At 40.8% G+C, this 27,848-nt stretch overlaps 1 protein-coding gene across 1 annotated transcript in view; it reads left to right on the top strand.

Annotated features, from left to right (window-relative positions):
• The window catches only part of LOC126237091 (disks large homolog 5-like), a 212,172-nt gene that overhangs the window by 45,672 nt on the left and 138,652 nt on the right, over positions 1-27,848 (top strand). Inside the window, exons 6-9 of the mRNA XM_049946894.1 lie at positions 4,371-4,532; positions 10,153-10,395; positions 13,123-13,310; positions 22,358-22,512. Coding sequence (XP_049802851.1) covers positions 4,371-4,532; positions 10,153-10,395; positions 13,123-13,310; positions 22,358-22,512 — 748 coding nt within the window. The remainder of the gene's footprint in view (positions 1-4,370; positions 4,533-10,152; positions 10,396-13,122; positions 13,311-22,357; positions 22,513-27,848) is intronic.

Raw genomic sequence — 27,848 nt, forward strand, 5'->3', positions numbered from 1 at the left:
AAAATTGTCATATACTTGATTTGAATTGTGACTTACAAGTAAGCTGACTTTGTTCTTATTGTGACAGGAATGAAGGTTTCTTTAATAGTTTCTGTGTTGAGTGTGAAGGAATTGTTGTGCATCATTTCACAGCATTCAACTATTTTACAAGTAGGTACCCTAAATGAACCAGAACATTCAATCTTATCACCTTCTTAGATTCTCTGTTATATGTTTGTATTAACGATGTCCACAATATATATTCCCAATGAAAGTTCTCTTCAATCAATTGAGTTAGTGTTTCTCATCCTGTATGGTAAGTCTCCCCTGACCCGAGGTTCAGGGTGCTCCCAAAATGTACCCCTTTTCCTAGACCTCTCCAGTCCTTTTCCTTCACCCTTCTTCCTTCCCCTTCAACCCTTCTGCCTGAAGAAGGAGCCGCTGACTCTGAAAGCTTGCCAATCTCAACAGTCTTTTACGTGTGTGTGTGTGTGTGTGTGTGTGTGTGTGTGTGTGTGTGTGTGTTTTTTCTGCTGCCACTTGGTGAGTAGATTTTTTATCTATTCAGTTAAATAATTTTATCAATAATTGATAGTTTTTGTTGTTACATTGATTTAGTGAGATACAAAAGGACTATGCATAGGCCATAAATGGAATTATATATTTTGTAAACTACTCAGAGGAGACAGTACATGAGCACATGTTTTAATGCATTCAGACTAAGCTAATTTTGTAATGGAGAAAACAGTAAAAAGGAAGATAACAGAGGGAACTGGACATTTTATTACATATATCTAATAGTTGTTGTTACAATAACGATGCATTGGTGTGAAGAGGTGCAGTGCAGGGAAAAAAGTGAGATTCTTTTAAAATAATTAAGAAAGTGTTGAATTAAAGGGTCTGAGAAGAAATTACAGAACACCAACTGAAATACATTTTGTTTGGACAGAGATTGAGAAATATGACTGTTGCCTTCCAGTCTGACATTATACGTTATTTTGTTGCTGTTAGTGTGAGGGTCATGACAATATACTCTGCAGAAAAAATGTGCACTAAGAATTTAATGGAGAATATTGTGACTCTGAAGCTCTTAATGATTATAATTTCCAATGTACATATTGCATGGAAGGGGTGGGTTTGAAGCTTCCATCCCACCATCTCTATTTAGATTTTTCCTGATTTTCCAAAATGGCTCGAATCTGTCCCTCAGTACCATTTGAGTATCCCATGCTTGAGTGGGAAAGGGGCAAATTCGCATCTCAGATTTTCACGCTTGTTAGAAAAAATAACTAGTGATTTTCATTTCCCATGATTTTTTTTTTTTTTTTTAGTTCTCTAAAATTTCTCAATCAATTATGAAGAAAGTAAGCAGCTAAAATATCTGATTCCCCCTCCCAACCCACCCCCACCCCACCCCCACCCCACCCCCACCCCCTCCGCATGTGTTTGTGTGGAATTTTACCTTCTTAATAAACCATTCACCTTTTCATAATTTACAGCAGTCACTTGATTCACAAATCGTCTATTGAAAATGTGTGATAGCGTGCGGCTTATCAGTCGCTTTACTGTAGATCATACATTACTGTGAATGAAATACAGCTAAAAGTACAAAAGTGGTTTTGAAATGGTAGTGGCACTGATTTCTGTCTTAATTCTTCTCTTATGATGTTGACAAAATAGCTCCATCCGAGCTCTTCCTACCCGTTTTGAAATGGTAGTGGCACTGATTTCTGTCTTAATTCTTCTCTTATGATGTTGACAAAATAGCTCCATCCGAGCTCTTCCTACCTCTCCCTTCTCCATTCCTTGTTGCTAACTGGTAAACTGCGAAGACATAAAATTTCTTTCTATGTGAAATACGGTTCTGCACCTAATGCAAACTTTCTTCAAATTTTTCGTGAAATTATTTTTTGAAGGAAAAACTTCTGCCTTGCTAAATGCTTGTAAGGTTGTGTGTGGCACATAAAATACTTTAGCAGCCTTCGATGTCCATATATTTTCATCTCTGGCTGCACAAATTGGCATGGCCTTATTTATTTACACTAAGCAGATTCAGAAGGATGTAGGCTGGAGTAGGTACTGGGAGATGAAGAAGCTAGCAGAGGATAGAGTAGTAAGGAGAGCTGCATCAAACCAGTCTCAGGACTGAAGACCACAACAACAACAACAACATATTTATTTTGTCCCACTTCTTCCTTTTTCCCTGCAGGATATGTTTTGACATTTTCCTTTGCATTCTAGAAAACAGTGGCTCAGGTTAGTCATATTGATGAAATGCTCCAAAATCTGGCTATTGCCTAAATTTAGACCACATCTAATAGGCCGAATTGAGACCATTACTTCTACATAATTTTTAGGTTATAATAGAGGGAAACATTCCACGTGGGAAAAATATATCTAAAAACAAAGATGATGTGACTTACCGAATGAAAGTGCTGGCAGGTCGATAGACACACAAACAAACACAAACATACACACAAAATTCAAGCTTTCGCAACAAACGATTGCTTCATCAGGAAAGAGGGAAGGAGAGGGAAAGACGAAAGGATGTGGGTTTTAAGGGAGAGGGTAAGGAGTCATTCCAATCCCGGGAGCAGAAAGACTTACCTTTGGGGGAAAAAAGGACAGATATACACTCGCGCGCGCGCGCACACACACACACACACACACACACACACACACACACACACATATCAATCCGCACATACACAGACACAAGCAGACATTTGTAAAGGCAAAGAGTTTGGGCAGAGATGTCAGTCGAGGTGGAAGTACAGAGGCAAAGATGTTGTTGAAAGACAGGTGAGGTATGAGTGGCGGCAACTTGAAATTAGCGGAGATTGATGCCTGGCGGACAACGAGAAGAGTGGATATACTGAAGGGCAAGTTCCCATCTCCGGAGTTCTGACAGGTTGGTGTTAGTGGGAAGTATCCAGATAACCCGGACGGTGTAACACTGTGCCAAGATGTGCTGGCCGTGCACCAAGGCATGTTTAGCCACAGGGTGATCCTCATTACCAACAAACACTGTCTGCCTGTGTCCATTCATTCGAATGGACAGTTTGTTGCTGGTAATTCCCACATAGAAAGCTTCACAGTGTAGGCAGGTCAGTTGGTAAATCACGTGGGTGCTTTCACACGTGGCTCTGCCTTTGATCGTGTATACCTTCCGGGTTACAGGACTGGAGTAGGTGGTGGTGGGAGGGTGCATTGGACAGGTTTTACACCGGGGGCAGTTACAAGGGTAGGAGCCAGAGGGTAGGGAAGGTGGTTTGGGGATTTCATAGGGATGAACTAAGAGGTTACGAAGGTTAGGTGGACGTCGGAAAGACACTCTTGGTGGAGTGGGGAGGATTTCATGAAGGATGGATCTCATTTCTCATTCTCCAACAAGCCACACCTGAGTGCTGCCGCATTCGAGCGAGTATGAGCAGGCAAAATTCCCAATCTGCAGACTTGTGCTTCCCTCCCAGTGCCCTCCATCTTAGTAATGGGCTGAATTTTCATTTGATGGTCATGATGCTGGGGTGATGATGGCAATTTAAAATGAGAAGTAACAGAAGGAGCAGTTCAGGAAAATCTGGGTGCTTGAAACATTTTCTAAATATCAGCAAAACCAAAATAATAGAAATGAACACAAGCATGCACAGATATATGCAGTTACATTGTCCTAGCTGAGTACATTACACTGCCACTCCAGATTGAGTGGCGTGATGGATTATGTTGAGTGGAGTGGGCGAGGGTAGGAAGGTGGTGGGGAACAGGAGGGAGGTTGGAGAAGGGAGGCTGGCAGCTGGGAGGGAGCAGCAGCAGAGGCATCAGATAGGAATGTGGCACTGATGGAATCGTTCTTGCCCCAGGCAAGGCGAGTTTTGTGAGGAGAGGATTGGAAAGGAGATGGCACAGATGAAGAGAACACTGTGGAGAAGAGGGCATGGATGTAGGAGTAATAAAGTTAAGTTCTGCGGCAGGGATGGAGGTGGTTGTGGGGCAGGTGCTAGCAGAGGTTGTAGTCAGGAAGATTATAGGGTTAGAGACTTCAATCCTGAGCAATGCAGTGATCATAAACTGCTACTTTGATTCACATTGACTGCTATCTAACATATTTAGTAATAATATTTCAGGCATGAGATAATAGTCTATGTATCATATGCCAAAATTGGAGCAGAGCTTCACATGAGAGAACTTGAGTTCACATAAATCTTAACTGACTGTGCACTGGTAGTGAAGACTTGTTAAATAGACAGTCTTTTCACATCTCAGATATTGTTAATGTCCAGACTTAAAAATTATTTACAGGAGTTTCAGTGTAGCTGTGCCTAAAGTTGTTACTAAACTTTTGTATTAATTCTATTCTTTCCTATAATTTAAAAGATCAAATTTTGCTGCAGGAAGAAGTTGGAAGGTTTAAAAAGCAGTATGAAGAAGTTGTGCAAGAAAGAAATGCTGCTGTTCGAGAAAGAAATGGTCTAAAACAACAATGTACAGCAGCAATCCGTCAATGGGATATGGCTCTCAGGGAGAGAAACGAATATCGAGAAGCTCTTGCTAAGGTCTGCATTGTCACACACAATCCATTTTAACATTGCATTATTACATTATTGTTTGTTTCTCATTAACTTGCAGTATTCGTAATAATCCTTTACTTTAGTTTTAGGCAGAACCTTCTGCATTCAGAAGTATTTTTTATTAAACCTTAAGAATATTGCACCACTAATATCTAAGTAGATAGGTTGCAAGAGTTACACGACACTCTCAGTGATGCAGCTGTTACAGTTTGTGATGTAGTTCTATCTCTCCAAGCACGCAGATGTTAAATAGCATGAGCGGTTTAATCATGTAACTGAGTGATTATGTCGACTTGTTTGACATTCACACTGGAGGCAATCTGAAACATGTTGCAAACAACACACAAAAAGTGAATAAATATGAATGAGAAAAGATAATGTATATGATATAATATCATGTTGATGGAGACTGAATAATTGAGGTCAGCACAAATTTTAATCTATTTATTTCCTGGTCTCGCTAATTTAACTTCACCCTCACTTCTGTCCTATTAAAATGATTGTACCAAAAATGCAATTGCAGAGCTGATTTTAGTAAATAATCAACACTTTATAACAATGATTCTTTCTCCACAGCCCTTAGAGATTCAGTGTTGACCCTGCATTCTTATTTGTGATTAACTCCCACATGAAACTGTAATGGTTTACTGTTTCTTGTTATAGTTGTTACAATTATGTAAGATTAGGTCAGATCTGACATCAATTTCATTTATATTTTATTAATTTTTTTCTACTTTCCAATGTTGGAATAAACTAAACCAACACAATGTAAAATTAAATAGTTAACAAATGTATACCAGAAAGCATACATTGGTTAGATTCTAACTGTTCATAGAATACATACATAATGTTACAAGGAGATACTTTTCAAGTAAGTGGTTCTAAAAAGATTCATGTTTCCAGATGTAAACAATTTAGAGTAAAGAAGACCATTCACTGAATACCAGTAGCGTTTGAGTTATTGACAGGCATACAATAAGGAGAATGAAAACTTACTTGTTATCAGAAGAAATCCTTTAATGAGCTAAGGTACAAAACACACACACACACACACACACACACACACACACACACACACACACACTTACACTTTTCTCTGTCATTTCTCTGTCAATGCGATCTGGTACCGATCCCAGATTGACGAGCAATACAGGGTGTACATAAAGTCCAGGAACACTTTCAATTATTTATTGCACAAGAACCAAGCATTGTACAGATGTCATACACATTGCATTTTGAAGAGAAACGCTGAAAGTTTTTTTTACAAACATTTGATAAGCGAACCATGTGTGACCTGGCACGTCAATACGGTAATTGAATTCTTGCCATACCCGTCCCAGCATGGCATCATCGACTGTGGCAGTCCTTTCCTGTATTCTCTCCCGGAGCTCTGCTACATTACATGGTAGAGGCGGGACACCATATCTTTAATGTGTCCCCACAGGAAAAAGTTACACGGAGTGAGATCTGGTGATGGGGAGGTCATTTCATGAAACAGCTGTCCCCCTGTCTTCATTGAGCTTCTGGACTAACTCCAATTTGAATGGTTTCATAGACAGCGTCTGTTGCAGAACTTTCCACACTGTCATTGGAGCCATTTCAAGTTCATGGGATACACAGTGCACCGATTTCTGTGATCTCCTAATTAATGTCTCTCGTACGCGCTCCACATTCACTTCACTCACACTGGAACCTCCGCTTCTCTTTTCTGGGCACAAGCAACTCGTCGTAATGAATTTGTTGTGCCAGTGGTAAATGGCCTTCCTTGTTGGTGGCTTCTTACCGTACTCGGTTCTAAACATCCGTTGAACAGCTGTAGCACACTTGTTTTTATTGAACTCCATCACACAGAAAGCTCGCTCTGCACATGAACTCGCTACATTTGCGACTAGCGCTGACTATCAGCAAATTACCAAGCTACACTGTGGCGGTATACATGGAAAAAAACTTTCAGGGTTTCTCTTCAAAATGACATATGTATGATATCTGTACAATGTTTGGTTTTTTAGCAATAAAAATATTTGAAAGTGTTCCCGGACTTTCTGTACACCCCGTATAAAGTATTGGTTGAGCCAGGCTTTTGCAAGCTACCTCCTTTGTGGCTGGACTAAACTTCCTGAGGATTCTTCTAGTGAGTTTGTGTATCATCTGACTTACGTGTGATTTAATGTGGTCATTTCACTCTTATGCATACTCCTAGATATTTTATGGATGTACCTGCTTCCAGTTATTGTTCTGCAATTGTGTAATCATAGTCCAATAAGTCTCCGGATGGGATTGTTCATACCTGCCTCCACTCTTATCTGAAACCTAGATGTAACTTAAAAAAAACACCTGGTTTGAATTTTCTAAACAAACAGATGCCAACATAAGATCAATAAAGCCCATCTTCAACAAATGCAACAGATCCTTTGGCATACTGAAATCACAGCAAAACAATACATACTGAGAGGCAGCCACAAAGAATTATATTCCTTGCTGTGATGTGCCAAGAGGTTACTGCAAAGAATACATTCCTGGCTGGAATGAAGACAGTGAAGGGCTTCTCAAGGAGATCGAAGACACTGGTGATCCTGCTACTGTCTCGAACCTTCTGCAGTCACTAAATGAGAACAGAAAAAAACAACTGTAAAGAAACTGCAGCCTCCTTGAACTATACTCCTTCCAGAAGGAAGTCCTGGTCCTTAATCAGAATGCTGCATACAACATACATCACCACCCAACAAAAATGTAACATAAATTTAGATGATTTTAGATGATATGGCCAATTACATGATCTCCACTTCCAAGTAAACAGGAGATAAATACATTACAAGGGAGGTTAGGCAGCTCGCAAATGGTACCCAGTCTGAATTTCTATTGTACCTTGGTCCTGTTACTGTCAAATGGGTGAACATCTTCTTTTCAGACCTCTTACTCAAATTATTTGCCACCTCTCTTCAGGAAAACTAAGATCATTGCTGTACTAAGACCAAACAAAGATCCTTCAAAGTTGAAAACTACTGTCCCATTGCTCCTGCAGAAGTTCATTTATAAAAGAATCTGCTCAGCCATCAACAAACACATTCCCATGGAGCGAGCTGGGTGTAGACCAGGAGGAGGATGTAGGGAACAGGTTCTAGCAACAGCAGCTCATATTGAAAACGGCTTTGAGAAGCAGAAGATAAACATTGGGATGTTCTTAGATTGAACTGCAGTCTATGATATAGTCTGGCATGACAGACTCCTGTTCAAATTCATCAGTGTCATTTCATGTCAGAAACTAACCACTCTAATTGACAACATGCTGAACAATAAATACTTCATGATACACCACAAGATTCTGTTTTGGCCCCACTCCTTTTTAATTTCTATATATACGACGTTCCAAATACGATAGTGCTCTGTTCAATCAGGATCAAAACTTTAGGGAAGCTGAAGCGACTCTTAACATCAGATCTGAAGGCAATGGATAAATACTTCAAACATAACTTTCTCCGATCAAATCCTCAAAAGACCATTGTATCAGCATTCCGCATATGGAATAAATAACCAAACTACAAACCTAACATTACATCAGACTCTCCAATATTGCAACACTATAATACCAAGGTGTGGTCCTAGACAGGCCTTTGACATACAAGATACGTCTCTGGAGTATGGCAATTAAAATCAAAACTCAGAGCAATACACTCCAAAAGATAACAAGAATAGCTTGGGTGCCACCGCAGAAGTCCTCAGCTTCAGCTCTTTCATACTGTCACCTGGCTAAACAGCACTCGCACTAAAATAATTGACACACAGTTCAGTTGAGCTATGCGCCTCATCACAGGGTGTACTCGTCCCACAAGCTTACGCTGTATACTGGTCCTTAGTAATATTCCACTACCATCCATAAGAAGATCACAGTCATTGCTGAGTGTATGGAGGAGGAGGAGGAGGAAAAAAAAAAAACAGAATTACCAATTCATTCAAGAAATTTCATCATTTGAACCCCACCGACTGAGGTCTAGAAACCAACATGGCACACAGCAGTCAACCTGCTGGATGGTAACTTCAACATGCAACAAGCCTGGAACAGTCAATGACAGTAGCAATATACCCTGAAGCATCATCAATAAATTAAAATAGCCGGCCGCGGTGGTCTAGCGGTTCTGGCGTTGCAGTCCGGAACCGCGGGACTGCTACGGTCGCAGGTTCGAATCCTACCTTGGGCATGGGTGTGTGTGATGTCCTTAGGTTAGTTAGGTTTAAGTAGTTCTAAGTTCTAGGGGACTTATGACCTAAGATGTTGAGTCCCATAGTTTAAAAATAAAAGAAAAAGAAAAAAATTAAAATATCTTGGTGTGACCAGCAAGTTTTCCTCTGCCCGAGTGACAGTAGTGCATCAGATCTGGCTGTGGCAGGTGGGGAGCATTACTGCACATTGGGGGGTGGGGTGGGGTGGGGTGGGGGTGGAAGTCCTCCCTCGAATTTGACTGTGTCGAAGGTCACAAACAGTACATCACATAACATTTTAATGTTCCCTTAGAGCATTCTGAAGGACAATGGAAGACTTTCACAGTTTGTCTGCAGAAGATTCTGACTGGATTTCAAGCCTGGGCTTGATTGTGAACCCATTTTGAACTTGAAATTGTGAGTATCTGTTCATATTGGTTGTGAATAATTGTCCAGTATTTCTCCTGTCATCACATGATTACTAAATAATCATACAGTAATGGGTATTTCTGCCTGTTTATGCCTAATACACTGCATTTGTTTATACTGAGGGTCAATTATCAATCTGTGCACCAAACGTCGTTCCTCTGCAGGTCGTCCTGCATTTTGCACAATTTTCCCGTATTGTCTGAAGGTTTCTCTCCATTGAGTATCACACTGAACATTGTTAGCAAGAAAAATCTTGAGTCCAATCACACAACTGGTTTGATGTTCCATACTCTCGTATTTTGTTCAATAGGTGGCAGATCGTGTAGGCAACTCAAATGTAGCCTGTTGATTTTAAAGGCCATTAGCTATGAGTGGCAGAAAAATCAAGATAGATTTTGATATGAAAAGTCTGACCATACCCTTGTTCATAAATTGATCTGTCTGTTGCCAAAAGGATTTTTCTTTTCAACTAATCTCAAAATGAAATTGATTCGGTGCAAAAATTATTCTGTTAAATTCTAGAATAACCTTATTTCAACAACCCAGTCACTGGAAAGAGCCTGTAGATTATATTTTCATAGCTGTTTATAACATAAAATAAACTGCACAACCATATACTCTGTCATCCAGTCAGTTACACCAGGTATTGTATGATGGAAGATCATATACGAAACTGATGTCAGCTTTTTTGCTGACTTCTCCAGAAGCCAATAAACTTGAGGAGAAAGATACTGATTTGGAAAAATTCATTGAGAAATGACCAGAACTGATGTAGCAAGTATTTTATTGAATTATTTATACAAGTTGGGCAATTACTTTCTTTTCACTTGGTCAATGGCCATGGTACCATCAAAGGAAGATCTCAATTTTTACATCATTCTTGTTCCCAAAGACATGAATTTAGTTGTTTGTTGTTATTTTGTTTGTATGTTGTTTGATGTTATGTTTTTTTCTTCTAATAAGTGTATTTTGAAAGCAGGTTCAGCAACAACATGAGGAGGCTGTGAAGGAAATTAACCAAGCCATGGCTGTTCGAATGAAGGCAAGTAAAGACCTGAAAAGACTCACAGAAGAGCGGAATGCTGCTATGCAGGAGTATTCTCTCATCATGAGTGAACGAGACACTGTTCATAAAGAAATGGAAAAACTGTCTGAAGACCTTACAGAAGCCTTTAAGAAGTACAAGACCCTTGAAGGAGAAAACAAGGAATGTATGGAAAAGGTAAGCTACTACAAATTTTAATCAATCACCCGTAAAAATTATTCAATATTATGAATTATCTTTAGCTGGAAAATTAAAATCCAAGACAGTGAAAACCATAGCCCATTACTGCTGTTATATTGTGGTGCCATAACAGTGTATTGACTATTTGTATTTTATTGAGGAAAGGTAGTAGAGTCCCAAAGGCAGACTGAAGCTGTGCTCAGATTGTAAATGTGTTTTGATATCTCAGGCGAGCACTGAGAAAGACAATGATCCTTTTGTAAGGTTCACTTGATGACAATGAAATTTCAGGATTGTGCTACACAAGTTTAATCTCCTGTGAAGTTTAAAGTTTGTTTTTGTGTTCGCTTTGAATCAGGTTTACATCATCAGACAGAATTGATTCAAATTACCTCATTCCAACATTCCCTAAAAGTACAGGTATCCTGTGTTTTGTTTTAGTGTTACTGACTTGTTTCATTCGTGTAGTGAAGGCAACATTGCGACACAATCCACATAAGAAGTATAAAAATATAGACCTTGTTTTGGTCAGTGGTAGTTTCAGACCGTTTTACTTTTGCCAACTACAAAGAACAAAATTTATTCTTTATTGGCAGAGTTTATCATAGTTATTTTACAATTAAAAGTTATCAGCGAGATGCAAATATTTATAATACAGGGACACCCAGAAAGTAATACCTCACATATTTTTTCTCAGCTGACAACAATGTTCCGAATGTGAAACATTAAGTATGAGTTCTTCTAAGTTTCCTGAGTGTGTCTGCAAAATTTGTCTCTCCTAAAAGGTAGTGCAGCTGCAGCACCATTTCAAACTGACAGTCATAGGTGATTTATGTAACAAACAGCATGTTGTTTTTTAGTCTCACTGTAGAGAAAGAAATTGTGTCGAATCTTCACAAATGTTTGTGTGAAGTTTATGAAGCATTTGCAGTTGACAGGAGTACAGCTGTTTATTGGGCACAGAGGTGAAGCCATCAGAAGAGGGTGCAGCTGAGCTCCACAATTTGCGCTGAGAGGAGAGACCATCCACGGCTGTCACACCAGACATGTTGCAGTGTGCTGATGTTCTCATTCACAAGGGCTGACACATTACACCTCAGCAGTTGCACTGCTGCTGTGAACAACCCAGAGGATATTGTAATTTAGCACAATAAATGCTCTACCTCGCACAAGTTTGAGGATTTCAGGGTTGGACTGTGCTATCCCTTTCACACTACAGTGCTGACTTAGCAGGACTTCCAGTTGGTTGGGACACTGAAGGATGGTGTTAATGGGAGAGGTATTGAGGATGATGAAAGGTAATTTGTGCACAGGAGAAATGTCTTCATGACAAGAACAAAGACTGCTACTGACAGGGCATAAACGCCCTTGTGTCTTACTGGAGGAGGGTCATAGAACTAGAAGGAGATTACATGGAAGAAAGGGGTGGTGGTGTAGATAACATCATGTTTTCATGTATGTAATTTTCATTGCGTTGAATAAATAATTGTTAAGGGAAAAAATGTGGGACATTACTTTCAGAGCGATCCTCATTTGTACAGACATAAATTTAAGTAAGAACTAACAGTTGGTGGAAACACACAAAAAGGCTTAAAACTGATGTTTTTTGGAACCAAGTTTGAGGAAAATAAACTTGTCAGGCCTTATGAAAAAATGTCTTACAGTACCACAGGTCAACGCAAGCAAAGTAAATCGGATGAGGGGGGGGAAAAAGGGGAGAAATGGATTTTGTACGTGTCCTATCTAGTAAATTCCTTGATTAAGAATCCTGGGTGATTTTGAGTCATTAAGCCTTGCCAGTTTCTTCCCTCCAGTCCTTTCCTTTCTTCTTCCAGAGGAAGCACCAGGGCTGCAAAAGATAGTAGATTTATGTCTGTCTACACATTTCTGCCTGCTGACATTTTGTCAGTAGATTTTTCTATATCCATATACTTTTGTAATTGGTTATTCATGTTGCTCTTTGCATCTGCAATACTAAATGCAATTTCATCATTTTTTATGGTCTTCTGACAGCCAGCTGCATATGTTAATATTTCGGGATAAAGACTTGTTTCTGAAATTCTGTGTCTACATTTACACAGGACAATTGTGGTTTGCTTTGACACTGTGCTAGTTTATACAATTCATACATTTTGTTGCTGGTGGATACGAAAACTTGTATTATTTTTCCTCAGTGCTTGATAAATATTAATACTGTGTAATCTGTGTTAACAGCTGAGTTAGTATGAAACCTAGGCAAGACGAATGTTATATGAGCAACTGCTTTTCCGAATAAACAAAAATTGCTCATTGTTCTGTCAACTGGCTGCAGAGTATCAAATGCATCACCAGTTATTCATTTTCCTGACCACACACTGATCTTGGAGAGACATAGTTAGACACAATTGTGGCTTACTAATTATGTAATCAAAGGATATTGAATATACCTAGTTATATTATCTCGTCAATGGTACTTTTATTGTGTAAAAGCACACACTGATCATTGTATAAAACCACAATACAGTCATTGAGGTTTAAAAGAAATTTTAATTAATTATGGAAAATAGCATTACTTGCAAATTAAGCTGTCTCAAAATGTAATTTTTTTTGTTACTGTAACTGAACTGTACTGGACTTTGAGTTTTTCGTAATTTATGAAATGTAGTAATTTGTAATGAGTCATTTGTTTAGTTAATTGTTAAGATAAGTTTAATTCACATATCTTTTATTTCTTCCTCATGTCAGAAAAAGGCCTTGTCATACCAAGTTGAAACACTGAAAAGAGAAATTGCATCAGCCTTGCATGACAGGGATAGAGCACTGAAGGAATGTAATGATCTCAGAGAAAAGTTTGGTGGGTATACTGTAAAAGATGATTCAAACAGAGAAGGATACAAAAGCAGGCTTGAATATCATACATATAGTCGAGAAAGGTAAGGTGCTAAATTTTGCAGAAATAATTTTCTTGTGCCTGTTAATTTAAATGATTGTCAGTTTTCAGAAGACCGCTGATTGAGATTACAGATTTACCTTTGGTACATGCAAAATAATATTACTACTGTGAACTGTGATGGTTAATAACAGCTACTTAAGTGTAAAAGAGGAATCAACTCATGACACAAAATCACAGTATTTTTAAGATATGACACATTTAGATTTCAGTTTCTTTATCCCAGGTAAATTTTAGCCAAGACCTGACAGTGGTGTGTAACTTCCATACAAAAATGTTTGTACTTGGATGATGTATCTCCAGTCACATTGGCTTCCAGATTGTTTCTATTATGCTGGTCAGCATACATGCTGTAACTAGAAATTTTCTCACTTTTTATAAAACTTTACTTTTTTGTACTTTACATGTAGTGCAAAAATTTTCTGATTCTTGTGAAATAATCCTGCTTTTGTGGTAGAAGTGTCATCTATTTGCAATCTATTCATTGCATTTATTTTTAACAGTCTTGACTCTGTCAGAAGCAGAGTTATTTTTGAAAGGAAGACACACCCAGTGACAGCTTTGCAACCATTGTTATTCCACATTCTAAGTCCTACAAAGCTGTGATTTCAAGTACTTTTCTTTGCTATGTATTGATGTGATTTGTATGGGCTGGAGTACTTGCCACATGGTTTCTGTTACCAAACCAGTCAGACATATAAAAATGTGCACTGCATTGTTATTCTGGTAGGAGTGTTGTTATGTGTTGATGCCATGTCATTGTAACAGATTAAGAAACAAGTGTTAGTTTACATCATCATTGTTTCACAGAACTTACACAAACTTGGAACTTGCAGTGTTATCAACCAGTTAGCAAAGGGACTTCTATTAACTTAGAAATTGATAGTGGATAACAGAAACTCAGCAAAAGGGCATGTTAAAACAAATGTTACCACCAAGCAGTCTCTTAATGCTCAGTGTTGCAACTAAATTTCCAGTACTGTTTCCAGATTTAATATACAGTTATCTGTGTAAATGAGAGTATTTTATTACTTATGAAATAAAACCAAAAAATGGTGAAATCATTATTTGTGATGGAATTCATTTTCATTTATCAACATATGTGCCTATTTTCTGATTCGTACATATTGTTTGCTACTCAGCACTGTGCCCATGTGAGCAATGTGAATTTCACTTGCTATCATATTTAAATAAAAAGCAAATATGATGCTAATTTTAGCTATATTTGCTTCTGTTTTCATAATACATAGCTAATTACTTTAGTACAAGTGTTTATGTCGTGCCAACTAAGAACAAATGGCATGAAGAATGCATATTTCATTCACACTAATTGATGTATTTCTAGGGCTAATTTTTCATTGGTTAATGTTAGTAAATTGACATATAATTTTGTATTTCATTGTATCTACCTGTTGAAATGTATGTAAATCAGATTAGCCATGTGACACAAGTGTGACTTGCCATAGGTTTGATAAAGTGGGATTGCTGAACAAACATTGTGTGTTGTGGTTTCATTGGGACAATTGCTATATGGTAGAGAATGTGGTATTCAGAGAGGCCCTTCCATCCAAATTATGTGAGAGAGAGTTGCTAATTGTAAAACAAGAGGAGAACACAGACTTAGAACTATGTGCCCTTCAGTTTATCATAATTGGCTAATATTTTCTCTGTTGTGACTTAGCAAGACAGCCAAGTCACAACGAGAGGAAGCCGAAAGGCACGCGTTAAGCTCACGCAGATTGGCGTGAGGTCTGGAACAGTTAAAAGGAAATGAGAACTTAGAAAATGGACGCAGTTGCTGTAATACGATTATCGCTCTTGATGATACATGCTTCACAATATTAATTATCAAAGCTATGGCGCCTTGCTAGGTCGTAGCCAATGACTTAGCTGAAGGCTATGCTAACTATCGTCTCGACAAATGAGAGTGTAATTGTCAGAGATCCCCTTCTGGCAAAGTCGGCTGTACAACCGGGGCGAGTGCCAGGACGTCTCCCTAGACCTGCCGTGTGGTGGCGCTCGGCCTGCTATCACTGACAGTGGCGACACGCGGGTCCGACGTATACTACCGGACTGCGGCCGATTTAAAAGCTACCACCTAGCAAGTGTGGTGTCTCGCGGTGACACCACATTTCTCCCCCGCAAATCGGCGAACGGTCGTGTTATAAGGCTTCCGCCCGCCGTGGGGAGGACCCCATGTTGACGTATGCGACGAGGTGGGGAGCCTAACAACAGGCGAGGCTGTGCCACCCGCACCCTGCCATTCGGTCCGAGGGGAGCTAGGAAACGCCTGAAAACCTAGTCCAGGGTGCACGCCAACATGCGGTGTATGCGCCCGTAGAGAGACAGGAGGGGCCGAAGGTCGACCTCCATCGCGTCGGGGTACCCGACAGGCGAAGACGACATCTGGTCCGGAGCCGGCAAGAGTTCCATGTCGGAGGACAGCTGGTCACGGGAAGCGATCGGCGGCGCGTGACCCAGGGAGGCGCTTGGCTGCTGCAGCGAAGCGTCCACTGCGGGTGTCGCCGGCGGGAGAACAGGCGGTGGCGGCGGCGGCGCGTCGCCATGGGGCAAAATGGAAGGCAGCGTCGGTAACACCTGGGGATGAGGCGAGCCAGTAGATGGGTCCCCAGGGCACTGACCGGACGGCACCGTCGCTGAAAGCAGACGGGGAGCGGCAGAACCCGTGCGACGACAGAGGCGCAGCTGATTGAGATGCCGACGCACCTCACCAGAGGCCCCCAAAACCAGATACACAGCGCGCCCGAGGCAGCGTATCCGCCCCGCAAGCCAACGCCGTGAACCTCGATAGTTGCGATAGAATACAACGTCGCCTGGAGCAAAAGCAGGTGGTTGCCGCTGCACAGGAACCTGATGCGGCGGATGTAACAAAGACATCAAGGTTCGATGAGGACGACCGTGCAACAACTCAGCCGGCGAGCAACCATCTCGGGGCTGAGAGCGATACGAAGACAAAAAGAGCAATAACGCGTCCTCCCGAGAATGCGACTCTTTCAACTTCAACATCTGTGACTTGAAAGTCCGCACCAATCGTTCAGCGGCACCGTTTGACTGAGGCAAAAACGGCGCGGATGTCAGATGTTGAATACCATTGGCCTTGCAGAATGACTGAAATTCTGCGGACATGAATTGTGGGCCATTGTCGGAAACAATAGTCTGTGGAAGACCTTCAATACAAAAGATAGCAGATAACGCTTGGATGGTGGCAGACGACGTCGTGGAAGACATCCTGACAACAAAAGGAAAATTACTGAATGAATCTACCACAACCAACCATCGAGCATTCCAGAATGGACCAGCAAAATCTATGTGTAAGCGTTGCCAAGGGGAAGTGGCTTTTGGCCATGCAAAGAATTGCCGTGGCGGTGCGGATTGTTGTTCGGCACACGCCATGCAAGAAGAGCACATTTTCGTAATCGCAGCATCGATTCCAAACCAAGTACAGTGCCGACGAGCAAGTTGTTTCGTTCGCACTATACCCCAATGTCCTTGGTGGAGAAGCTGTAAGACAGAGGACTGTAACGAACGTGGGACCACGACCCGGGACTGATCATTATCAGAACGCAACAGCAAAACACCACGTCGTACAAAAAGTCTCTCCTTGTGAGCAAAATATCGGCGAACCAACGGATCCTCGATCCTTGACTTTGACAAGGGCCACTGCGTAGCAACAAAACGCAAAACGGTAACAAGGACAGGGTCAGCAGCTGTGGCTGTAGCTACACGATGAAAATCAATCGGAAACGATTCGACCACGTCATCTGTTTCCGAATCAATGAACATGCAAGCAAGTTCGGAGGAATCAAATGCTCTATCCTCAGCAACAGGCAAACGGGACAACGCATCAGCTTTGCCGTGCTTAGCAGTGGACCGATACAAGATATCGTAGCGGTACTGCGAGAGGAAAATTGACCAGCGAATGAATTTCTGCGCTGTACGTGGAGGTACAGGCTTGTTCGGATGAAAAAGCGATGTCAAAGGTTTGTGGTCTGTGATGATGGTAAAGTGACGACCATACAAGAAATCATGAAACTTTGTAACACCAAATACGAGAGCCAAAGCTTCTTTCTCGATCTGTGAATAATTTCTTTGCGCAGACGAGAGCAATTTGGACGCAAAGGCAATAGGGCGATCATGCGATCCATCTTTGTGCGCAAGCACAGCACCGATCCTGAAATCCAATGCATCTACCATCACCAAAAGGGGTTTCTGGGGATCGAATGGCGTAAGGCAAGTATTTGAAAGCAACGCCGATTTCAACTGGCGAAAGGCGCGTTCACATTCCGTCGTCCAGACGAACGGAACACCTTTACGGCGTAAGCGATGAAGCGGAGCTGAAACGGAAGAGGCATGGGGAACATATCTATGGTAGTAATTAATTTTACCCAACACACTCTGGAGCAGCTTCAAATTCCGCGGCGAAGGCAAGTCCTGTATGGCACGGAGGTGCTCTGGACTCGGATGTATACCTTGTGCATTGATTACATGTCCCAAATATGGGAAGTCACGAGCACAAAACACACATTTGTCCTTCCGCAAGTGAAGACCATTTTGTCACAAAACCTGAAATAATGTTCGGAGATTGGCTAGATGTTTTTCTTCCGTCTTTCCGGAGATCACAATATCGTCCAGATAGTTTGCTGCAGTAGGGACCGACGCACAAACAGTTTGCAGATATTGCTGAAACAATGCAGGGGCGGATGCACACCCGAATGGCAGTCTTTTGAATCGGTACAAACCAAGATGCGTGTTAACCACCAAGACGCGCTGGGATTCGGCGTCCACTGGTATTTGCAAGTACGCATCTGCTAGGTCCAACTTCGAAAAATATTTACGCGGGCACAGTTTGTCAAAAAGATCTTCCGGGCGGGGTAAAGGAAAAGTTGCAATCACTAGTTGTGGATTCACCGTTGCCTTGAAGTCCACACAAAGTCTCAATTTTCCGGAAGGTTTTGGCAAAATTACTAAGGGTGATGCCCAGAGAGAAGCCTGCACACGTTCAATCACACCTTGTGATTCCAATTCGTGTAATGTTTGTGCGACCTCATCACGCAATGCGTGGGGAACATTGCGCGCTCTGAAAAATTTCGGTTGCGCGCCGACTTTCAGTTCCAAATGTGCTTCATAGTTCTTAGCGCAACCTAGGCCCGGTGCAAAAATTTCTGCAAATTCTTCACATAGACGAGATACACTGGCTGAAGGCACAGTCCGGTTCACTGATAGGACCTGATTTACTATAGACAAGTTAAACAACTGAAATAAATCTAAACCAAACAAGTTCACTGCAGAAGAAGAACGAAGTACGTAAAATGACACAAGTTTTGTTTGTCCCTTGTATGTTGCAAGAAGGCTGCACTGTCCTAACACAGGGATATTCTGACCGGAATATGTAGTTAGCTTAACATTTGCGGCACGCAAGGGAGGTGTGCCCAGTTGTTTGTACGTGTCTTTATTGATCAGTGAAACAGCAGCTCCGGTATCGAGCTGGAATGGTATTACGTGGCCAAGAATGTCCAAGTCCACAAAAAGTTTATTGTCCTGCTGACGACAAGAGCGACTGTCTCGTGCAACGTGAACAGACACTGGTACAGAATCACTTGCTAATTGACGTGATTTCCGGCGACGTCGATGCACACTTTTTGTGGGACGAACACAGTCACTGTTAGAAAGAGTGGCACTGGGCGGAGTGGAATTAACTACATGAATTTCCATGGGCAAAGGTTCACGAGCCTGAGGATTCTTGGTTCGATTCTGGCGCGAAGCAAAGGGCCTGGAACGGTTGTTAGTGTCCGATCTGAGCTTTTTCTGGCAAACACTCTGAACATGCCCTTTTTTATTACAGAAAAAGCAAATAGCTTGGCGTGACGGGCAATTCTCACGCGAATGTCTAATAGCACACCACGGGCATGACTTTAGCACTGCATTTGCCTGCTGGCGTGGCAAACGTAGCGGAGAGCTTGGCCGCAACTGCGCGGACGAGCGCGAGGGCTGTTTACTGTTCCGTGCAGCGCGCCCGGCGGGCCGGTTAATGTGACACACGGCTGGCGAAGTTGCAAATGATTCCTGAGCAAAGTCAAGTGTGTCTTGCCTATCCAATATGTCTATCACTTGTTGAAGGGAGGGATTGACTAGTTTCAAAATTTGCTCCCGTATACGAACATCAGAAACGTTCTGTGCAATTGCATCACTTACCATTGTATCTGAATAAGGGAGTCCACATTCACACTCAAAAGCACAATCCCTAGTAAGGCCTTGCAAAGTTGCAACCCACTCCGTATTAGTTTGACCGGCTGTACGTTTGGTACGAAAGAAAGTATACCTTTTTGCAATTACATTGACGGATTCCTTGAAATAGGCATCTAATGCCGACAAAATTTCTTCGTAGGACAGAGTTGCTACGTCGCGTCGGGGAAACAATTTCACTATCACTCTGTACGTCTGGACGCCGACACACGATAATAAGTGAGGCTGCCGCTCATTACCTTGAATTCTGTAGGCGGCGAGATGGAATCCAAATTGGCGTGACCACTCCGTCCAGCTTTCCAGTGCCGCATCAAATTGACGAAAAGGTGGTGCAACTGCGTGTTGTGGCTGCGGTAGCGGTGGAGCGGCGGCTGCCGCATCGTTTTGCATTGCACGTTGACCCTGGACGAGCTGTCCAAGGGCATCCAATAACGCCTGCGTCTGCTGATTCTGCAAGCGATAAAATTCGGACAGTACATCTGGAGATTGTGGCGAAGCCATGACACAAGTAAATTAGAGCAATACGACCATCCCATCCTCGTCGCCAAATATGTTGTGACTTAGCAAGACAGCCAAGTCACAACGACAGGAAGCCGAAAGGCACGCGTTAAGCTCACGCAGATTGGCGTGAGGTCTGGAACAGTTAAAAGGAAATGAGAACTTAGAAAATGGACGCAGTTGCTGTAATACTTAACTTTAATCCACATTTGTAGAACATCGCTCTTGATGATACATGCTTCACAATATTAATTATCAAAGCTATGGCGCCTTGCTAGGTCGTAGCCAATGACTTAGCTGAAGGCTATGCTAACTATCGTCTCGACAAATGAGAGCGTAATTGTCAGAGATCCCCTTCTGGCAAAGTCGGCTGTACAACTGGGGCGAGTGCCTGGACGTCTCCCTAGACCTGCCGTGTGGTGGCGCTCGGTCTGCTATCACTGACAGTGGCGACACGCGGGTCCGACGTATACTACCGGACCGCGGCCGATTTAAAAGCTACCACCTAGCAAGTGTGGTGTCTGACGGTGACACCACATTCTCCATTGAGGTTTTTGAATTTTGGCTAACAGAATGAAACAGCTCGGAAAACTAGGTGTTACTAAGCATTCTCATTACTATTATCGGTGGCATGAAGTGCAACAAGTCTTCCAGCATAGCTCCAAGCTTCTGAGATAGTCTGAATCAGATGTCCGTTCAAATATGAGTGTGGAGATACTTGGTAAACAGAGAAAAAGGATCAAATTTTAGCAAAGTTTTATATGAGGTACTCAGTTTACTAAATTAGTGGTGACCCTATGACCCCTGTCAGATTCTATACCCAATTCGCTGTTGAATTAACCCCTCTGTTGACTATAATCTATTGAGAGCCCTCAAGCAAAAAATTGTGCCTAGCAGTTGGAAGAAAGTACATGTCATACCTGTCTACAAGAAGGGTAGCAGAAGTGATCTTCAGAGCTACTGCCCATTATGTACAATCTTAGAACATATCTGAGCTCAAACATAATGAAGTATCTCAAACAAAATGACTTCCTCGATGCAACCAGCACGGATTTCAAAAACATAGATTGTGTGAAACTGAACTTCCACTTTTTTTCGCATGACATCCTGAAAGCCATCGATCGAGACAGTCAGGTAGACACAGTATTTGTCAGTTTCTGAAAAGCGTTAGACTGCTACTCTTAATATCAAAAGTATGATCATATGGGATATCGGATAAAGTATGTGACTGATTGAGGATTTTTTGGTAGGGAGAATGCACATGTTATCTTGGATGAAGAGTCATCAACAGATGTAGAAGTAACTTCAGGTGTGCCTGAGGGAAGTGTGTTGGGACCCTTAGTGTCCATGTTGTATTATAATGACCTTGCAGGCAATATTAATAGTAACCTCAGACTTTTCACAGATACTACAGTTATCTACAACGAAGTAATGTCAGAATGAAGCTGTGTAAATATTCAAGATTTCAGAGTGGTGCAATGATTAGCAGCTTGTTTTAAATTTTCAAATAAATGAAATTATTAATTCACAAAAAGAAAAAAGTTATCCTTTGAATATAATATTAGTGAGTCATAGTCGGAATATGTTAAGTGATACGAATACTTGGGAGTAACACGTGGTATGGACATGAAATGGGATGATCACATAGGCTGTCATGGGTAAAGCAGGTATCAGACATCGGTTTATTGGTAGAATACTAGGAAAATGCAATCAGTCTACAAAGGAGATTGCTTACAAATTACTCATGCAACTCATCCTAGGACATATAAACAACCAAATATGGAAGAGTGTGGTTGGGATCAAGAATTAAACTTGTGCAAATGTAGAGAGTAGCAGAGGAGGATTGGATCATTGTTGGAGTCCAGATAGTGGGCACATCTACCAGTTGACGTATCTGACAAATTTTGCTGGGTCAGTTGTCGAAAAGTTGTGTAGGAAAAATGGAATCCTTAATCATGATGGGGCATCCATCTTTAGTCATCAAGCTGTGAATACTTCGGAAATGAGATGTTAAAACAGGTATTTGCATCACTAGGGTGTTGAAATGTATGTAACATTGATGGCACAATTTTAGTGTGACTTTCCCCTGGCTCACAATTTGTATGCATTTTATCTTTTCAGCAATACAGCTCTGAAATGAAATGGTAAGGTTATCATTCACCTATTAATTTGTTTTGAAACAAAATTTACTTTCTTAATTGTCATTAATACTAATTTTAATTTATTTGTGGAGTCAGATCCTTTGTTATCTGATATTTAAATTTTTAGGGACAATACTAGAAAGGACCAAGCAGAAGTGTCAACGAGCACAAGGGACATGTATGGGAAATCCCAAAAAGAAAGAATGGATAACCTAGATCAAGCAAATATAGAAATTGATAGACTGCGCAAGCAGATCGATAAACTGCAAGCTGAACTTCAAGGTGGGTTGTAATATTTAGTTCATGAAGTATAAAGGTAGTCTTCAGAGAGGCAGTGTGGCACGAAAATGTGGGATACAAAATTGGAAAATGTGAGTTTCAAAGCTCATTGCAACCTTCGTGGTGTAGATTTTCAGTTTGCTGCCTGAATTGCAATTGAGATGACACAACTTTATAAAGATGATTTAAAAATATCTGGAATTATGTCATCTTGCTTTAAGTGTTTCAATGTTCTTAGAATTGTTCAAGCCATTTTCTTTAAGGGAGTCAAGGCTAGTGTCTCTCCCATTCTTAACCACAGTTACATCAGTACTCTGCTTATGACAGTCTTACTCGCAGTAGGATATTGATCTCCAGGAAAAGCAGACTGGCAACAAATTGCCCTAAGCAGATCTGGAAGTCAGTTGTTATGTAAAAATAGGGTTTATTCATTTGGGGCTGAAGTTTTTGTTCGGGATTTGGGTGGTGAGGAGAGGAACCAAATATCTCTATGTAATGAATAATTACTACACACATCTGTGTTGCCTGATTCGTGTTTACTTTACCACTAGTTGGATGGCTTCTGAATCGAATACTCATCTTTTTTGAGGTCTGACTATTTGCAAAATAGGTTCAAAAACAAAGAAAACAGTTAGGGGTTATTTGTACTGGTGCTTTCATAATCTCATTTCATGGGCTGAACAGGCAACAACAGTAAGTTTGAACCAAACAGAATTTTCACTTACTGTTCACTTTATGATTTTGTAATGTATAAAGCCATATGGCCAGAGCAGAAGTATTATTCAAAAATCCCATGGGACAATAACAGTAAGATTATTTCACAATGTGTGATACGTTGTTGCAAAAATACATCAAATGTTTAAATGTACAGGCAAATCTGTGACTCAAATGTTTATGGCCTCAAAAGGCAGTATCTTCAAAGGTAAAATAAAACCAGGCAAGCATTTTCTAAATGAAACAGTATTTTGTGCAACTTATACCAGACTTAGAAATATTATGTTTTCTTCAGTGTTTATGGTTGACTAGCTCTAAACATTAACCACACTATTGAATCAATACACCCTGTTTGTTGTGGATGCAGATTCATAAGCTGTGCCCAGCATTATTAAGCAGTTTCCTGTACCCTGGAAGGACTATTTGTGTTTGTTGCATATCGTCTTGTCGGGGCGCGTAGCAGCACCTTTTTGGAAGAAGTAGCCAGTGTCTTTCACCATTGCACAAGGGACAACCGATTTGTAATTTCCACACTCTTTGGGAAGGCTTCCTTCATGTACCCTGGTGCTGGTAACTGAGTGTCAGCTTTAAATATTAACCTGTGTAAATACACTGTGTATATGTTATGTTCTGTAATGCCTTAGAATGGTGGTGGTGGTGGTGGTGGTGGTGGTGGTGGTGGTGGTGGTGGTGGTTGTATAAGAAGTTAGCTTCAAACCAAGAAATATTGGGGATGTATTAGAGAAAAGAGGATGCTAAGATTTTCAGAACTTAGCTCTACTGGCTGTAAAAATTTGATGTTTACTAATCTAAATACATGGAAAATAAAAAGAAAAGGAACAGATAAACTATTCTATTGCCAGTATGCCTAAACCTGTAGAGTTAAATGTAGTGTTGTTGCATCATTGTAATGAATTGACAGCAATGAGACTTTTTAGTAATTCTTTGTGTGTATCGAAGAATAGTTTATGGGAAATCGAGGTGTTAATGTTCATCACAGTAGACAAAAACTTGAATCCTTCAAGATAAAAATTGTAAAGTATTTGAGCAGGACATAATGTCAAGGACGAGTACTTCTGCTGACCGGGAAATTCATTCCCAAATTTACAAGCAAAAATATTAAAGGAAACCTTGGCTTATTAATACATAAGTTCTCCAATTATACTATCATCATTAGATAACACTTTGTAAACTTTCATCATTCAATTTGGATAACTGAGTATGACAAGACATCTTACAAAACAATACTACCGTATTTACTCGAATCTAAGCCGCACTTTTTTTCCGGTTTTTGTAATCCAAAAAACCGCCTGCGGCTTAGAATCGAGTGCAAAGCAAGCGGAAGTTCTGAAAAATGTTGGTAGGTGCCGCCACAACTAACTTCTGCCGTCAAATATATGTAGCGCTACACAAGCATGCTTTGTGGGCACAAAGATAAATACTGGCGCCAAAACCTCTGCATCAGCAAATAAATTTAAAAAAAAGGTAGAAGACGAGCTTTTTTTTTTCTCCGCCCCGAGTTTCGACCACTGCATTTTCATACATTATCCAACGAAGTAAATACAAATTCCGTATTGTTCATCTTCGAATGTAGCAGAATTTCAATGTACTACGAAAATCTGACTGGCAAGACTGTTAGGGATGTTTGTCAATATGGCCAACTCTACGTTCCGAGTTTTTTCCTACCTGTGAGAAGAGATGGTTGCTAATAGGAACCTGATGAAATGTGAATCACATGCAGTATTCTCTTCACCATAAGAATAATACGAATATAAACATTTTGCCATGTATTCTTTCGTGTTTGCTGCTATCTCATTTAAATCCTGTCTGCCTAATAAACTACGAAACTAGAGTGAGACAACAGCAAACGCGGAAGAATATACGTATCGTGTCATGTTTATATTCGTATTATTCTTATGCCTAATAGTGATACAGTCAGAAATGAAGCACGGCAACTGACTAGATTTTAAATGTAAGATAACTAATTTCTGTGCAGAATTTGATGTACTAAAGAAGCGGCCGCAAAGATTTTCAAACGGAGAAAAATTTTCGCTAAACTCTCGTTCAGAACATGTTCTATCATACGCAGTCTATTATTTGGTTCTTGTTGATCATTATCAAAGAAAGCAGCAGTGTAAGTAACAACAAATAGCAGTCTCTTGCCATTGTTTCGCTAATGAGACGATTCCTCTTTTTTTTAAGCGGCGGTAGCGCGCACAAAAGCAAGTCATGCCGCGAGCGGCGACAGGCCGTAAACACTCATTATCAAAATGCGACAAACAATGCATGACACAGTACAGTAATGCATTTTCAGCTTAGAGTGACAAACACCTATAACAAAGAAAACGGCACTTATCAGATCAAAGCAAAATAAGCAATCGATTCAAACCAGACGAAGCAAGGAAGGGTACCCGTGTAAATACGGACGGAGCGCCTGACGCATAGCAATGGCTACCTGGTAAAGCTTAACTGCTAAGCTTACGACTCGAACCAAAGTACTGTAGCTGTATCGTCTTTCATTCGACCTAAATTGTGTCTCGTATTACAATGGACCAACTTTGTTTCGATTTGGAGGTGCGGCCTAAAACTTTTCTCTCCCCTTGAATTTCGAGTCTCAAATTTCAGGTGCGGCTTAGTTTCGGGAATTTTTTTTTTCCTTTATTTAGAGTCTCATTTTTCAGGTGCGGCTTAGATTCGAGTAAATACGGTAGATGCTTTATTGGAAGACTACTGAAGACATATTTTAAGAGCCCCTGCTAGACAAAAATTTCCTGGATCTAATGGCAACAAATAGATCTCGTGAGATGTTTGAAGGTGTCCATGTCATAACTGGTATCAGTGATTATGATACAGTTGTGCCAACAGTGATTACCAAAGGCAAAGGGCAACTAAAAGAAGCAGAATGATTTATATGTTCAGGAAACTAGATGAAGAGGCAGTAATGTCATATCTGAGAGGAACTTCAGACATTTAGCACTGGTCAGGTGCATATAGGGAAACTTTTACTGAAGTTTAGAAGAATAGTTGACAAAGTGCTGGATAGATATGTATCCATCCTTCATGATGAGAAGGATCTTCCATGGTTTACAGTCTCTGTCAAGAAACTTTTGAAGATACTGTGACTGCTGCACAGTAGATGTAAAACAGAGCATAGTGTCAGAGACAAAGAAAGGGCAATGCATAAAGCTATTAATGACCACTGCAAAGCTCAAATCAATTTTGTTCAAATGTTAGGGCTATTGGTTGCACAAACATTTGGTGTTCAGATAGTTGTGGAAGACACAGGAACCAAAACTGAAAGTAGCACAGCAAAAGCAGAAATGCTAAAAATTTAACATGTCTTTTATGAAGTAAGTTCCATGAGTACAGTTCGAGTGTAATTCTCACACCACTGCAAAATGAGTGATATAGGCATATGTGTCATCTTCATCGTGGAACACATCACTAAAATTAAAAAAGGCCCCAGGAACCAAAGATTTTTCACTCAGATTATGTAAAATATTTGCAATTGAGTTAGTCTCTCTCTTAATCATAATATGCTATAAATCCCTGAATTAATAAATATATTGTGCCCAGTTGTTGGGAGAAATAGGTCACACCCATCTGTAGCAGACGTCATCCGCAAAACTGCTGCTAACAAGGGAACCTCCCCATCGCACCCCCCTCAGATTTAGTTATAAGTTGGCACAGTGGATAGGCCTCAAAAAACTGAACACAGATCAATTGAGAAAACAGGAAGAAGTTTTGTGGAACTGTGAAAAAGTAAGCAAAATATACAAACTGAGTAGTTCATGGGAAGATATGCAATATCAAGGACATTAGGAACGCAGGAGCGCTATGGTCTCGTGGTAACGTGAGCAGCTGCGGAACGAAAGGTCCTTGGTTCAAATCTTCCATCGAGTGAAAATTTTAATTTTTTATTTTCAGTTTATGTGACAAACTCTTATGTTTTCATCACTTTTTTGGGAGTGATTATCACATCCACAAGAAAACCTAAATCGGGCAAGGTAGAAGAATCTTTTTACCCATTCGCCAAGTGTACAAGTTAGGTGGGTCGACAACATATTCCTGTCATGTGACACACATGCCGTCACCAGTGTCGTATAGAACATATCAGACATGTTTTCCTGTGGGGGAATCGGTTGACCTATGACCTTGCGATCAAATGTTTTCGGTTCCCATTGGAGAGGCACGTCCTTTCGTCTACTAATCGCACGGTTTTGCGATGCGGTCGCAAAACAAAGACACTAAACTTATTACAGTGAACAGAGACGTCAGTGAACGAACGGACAGATAATAACTATGCAAAAATAAAGAAAGTAAAATTTTCACTCGAGGGAAGACTTGAACCAAGGACCTCTCGTTCTGCAGCTGCTCACGCTACCACTGGACCACGCCGCTCCTGAGCTAATACTGTCATGATGTTGCCTATGTGCTCCATGGACTACTCAGTTTGTATATTTTGCTTATTTTTTCACAGTTCCACACAACTTCTTCCTGTTTTCTCAATTGATCTGTGTTCAGTTTATCAAGGCCTATCCACTGTGCCAACTTATAACTAAATCTGAGGGGAGTGCGATGGGGAGGTTCCCTTGTAAGTATTATTAAGATCCATCTGTTTAGGA

Source organism: Schistocerca nitens, chromosome 2 (genome assembly GCF_023898315.1).
Source record: "Schistocerca nitens isolate TAMUIC-IGC-003100 chromosome 2, iqSchNite1.1, whole genome shotgun sequence".
Classification (NCBI taxonomy): domain Eukaryota; kingdom Metazoa; phylum Arthropoda; class Insecta; order Orthoptera; family Acrididae; genus Schistocerca; species Schistocerca nitens.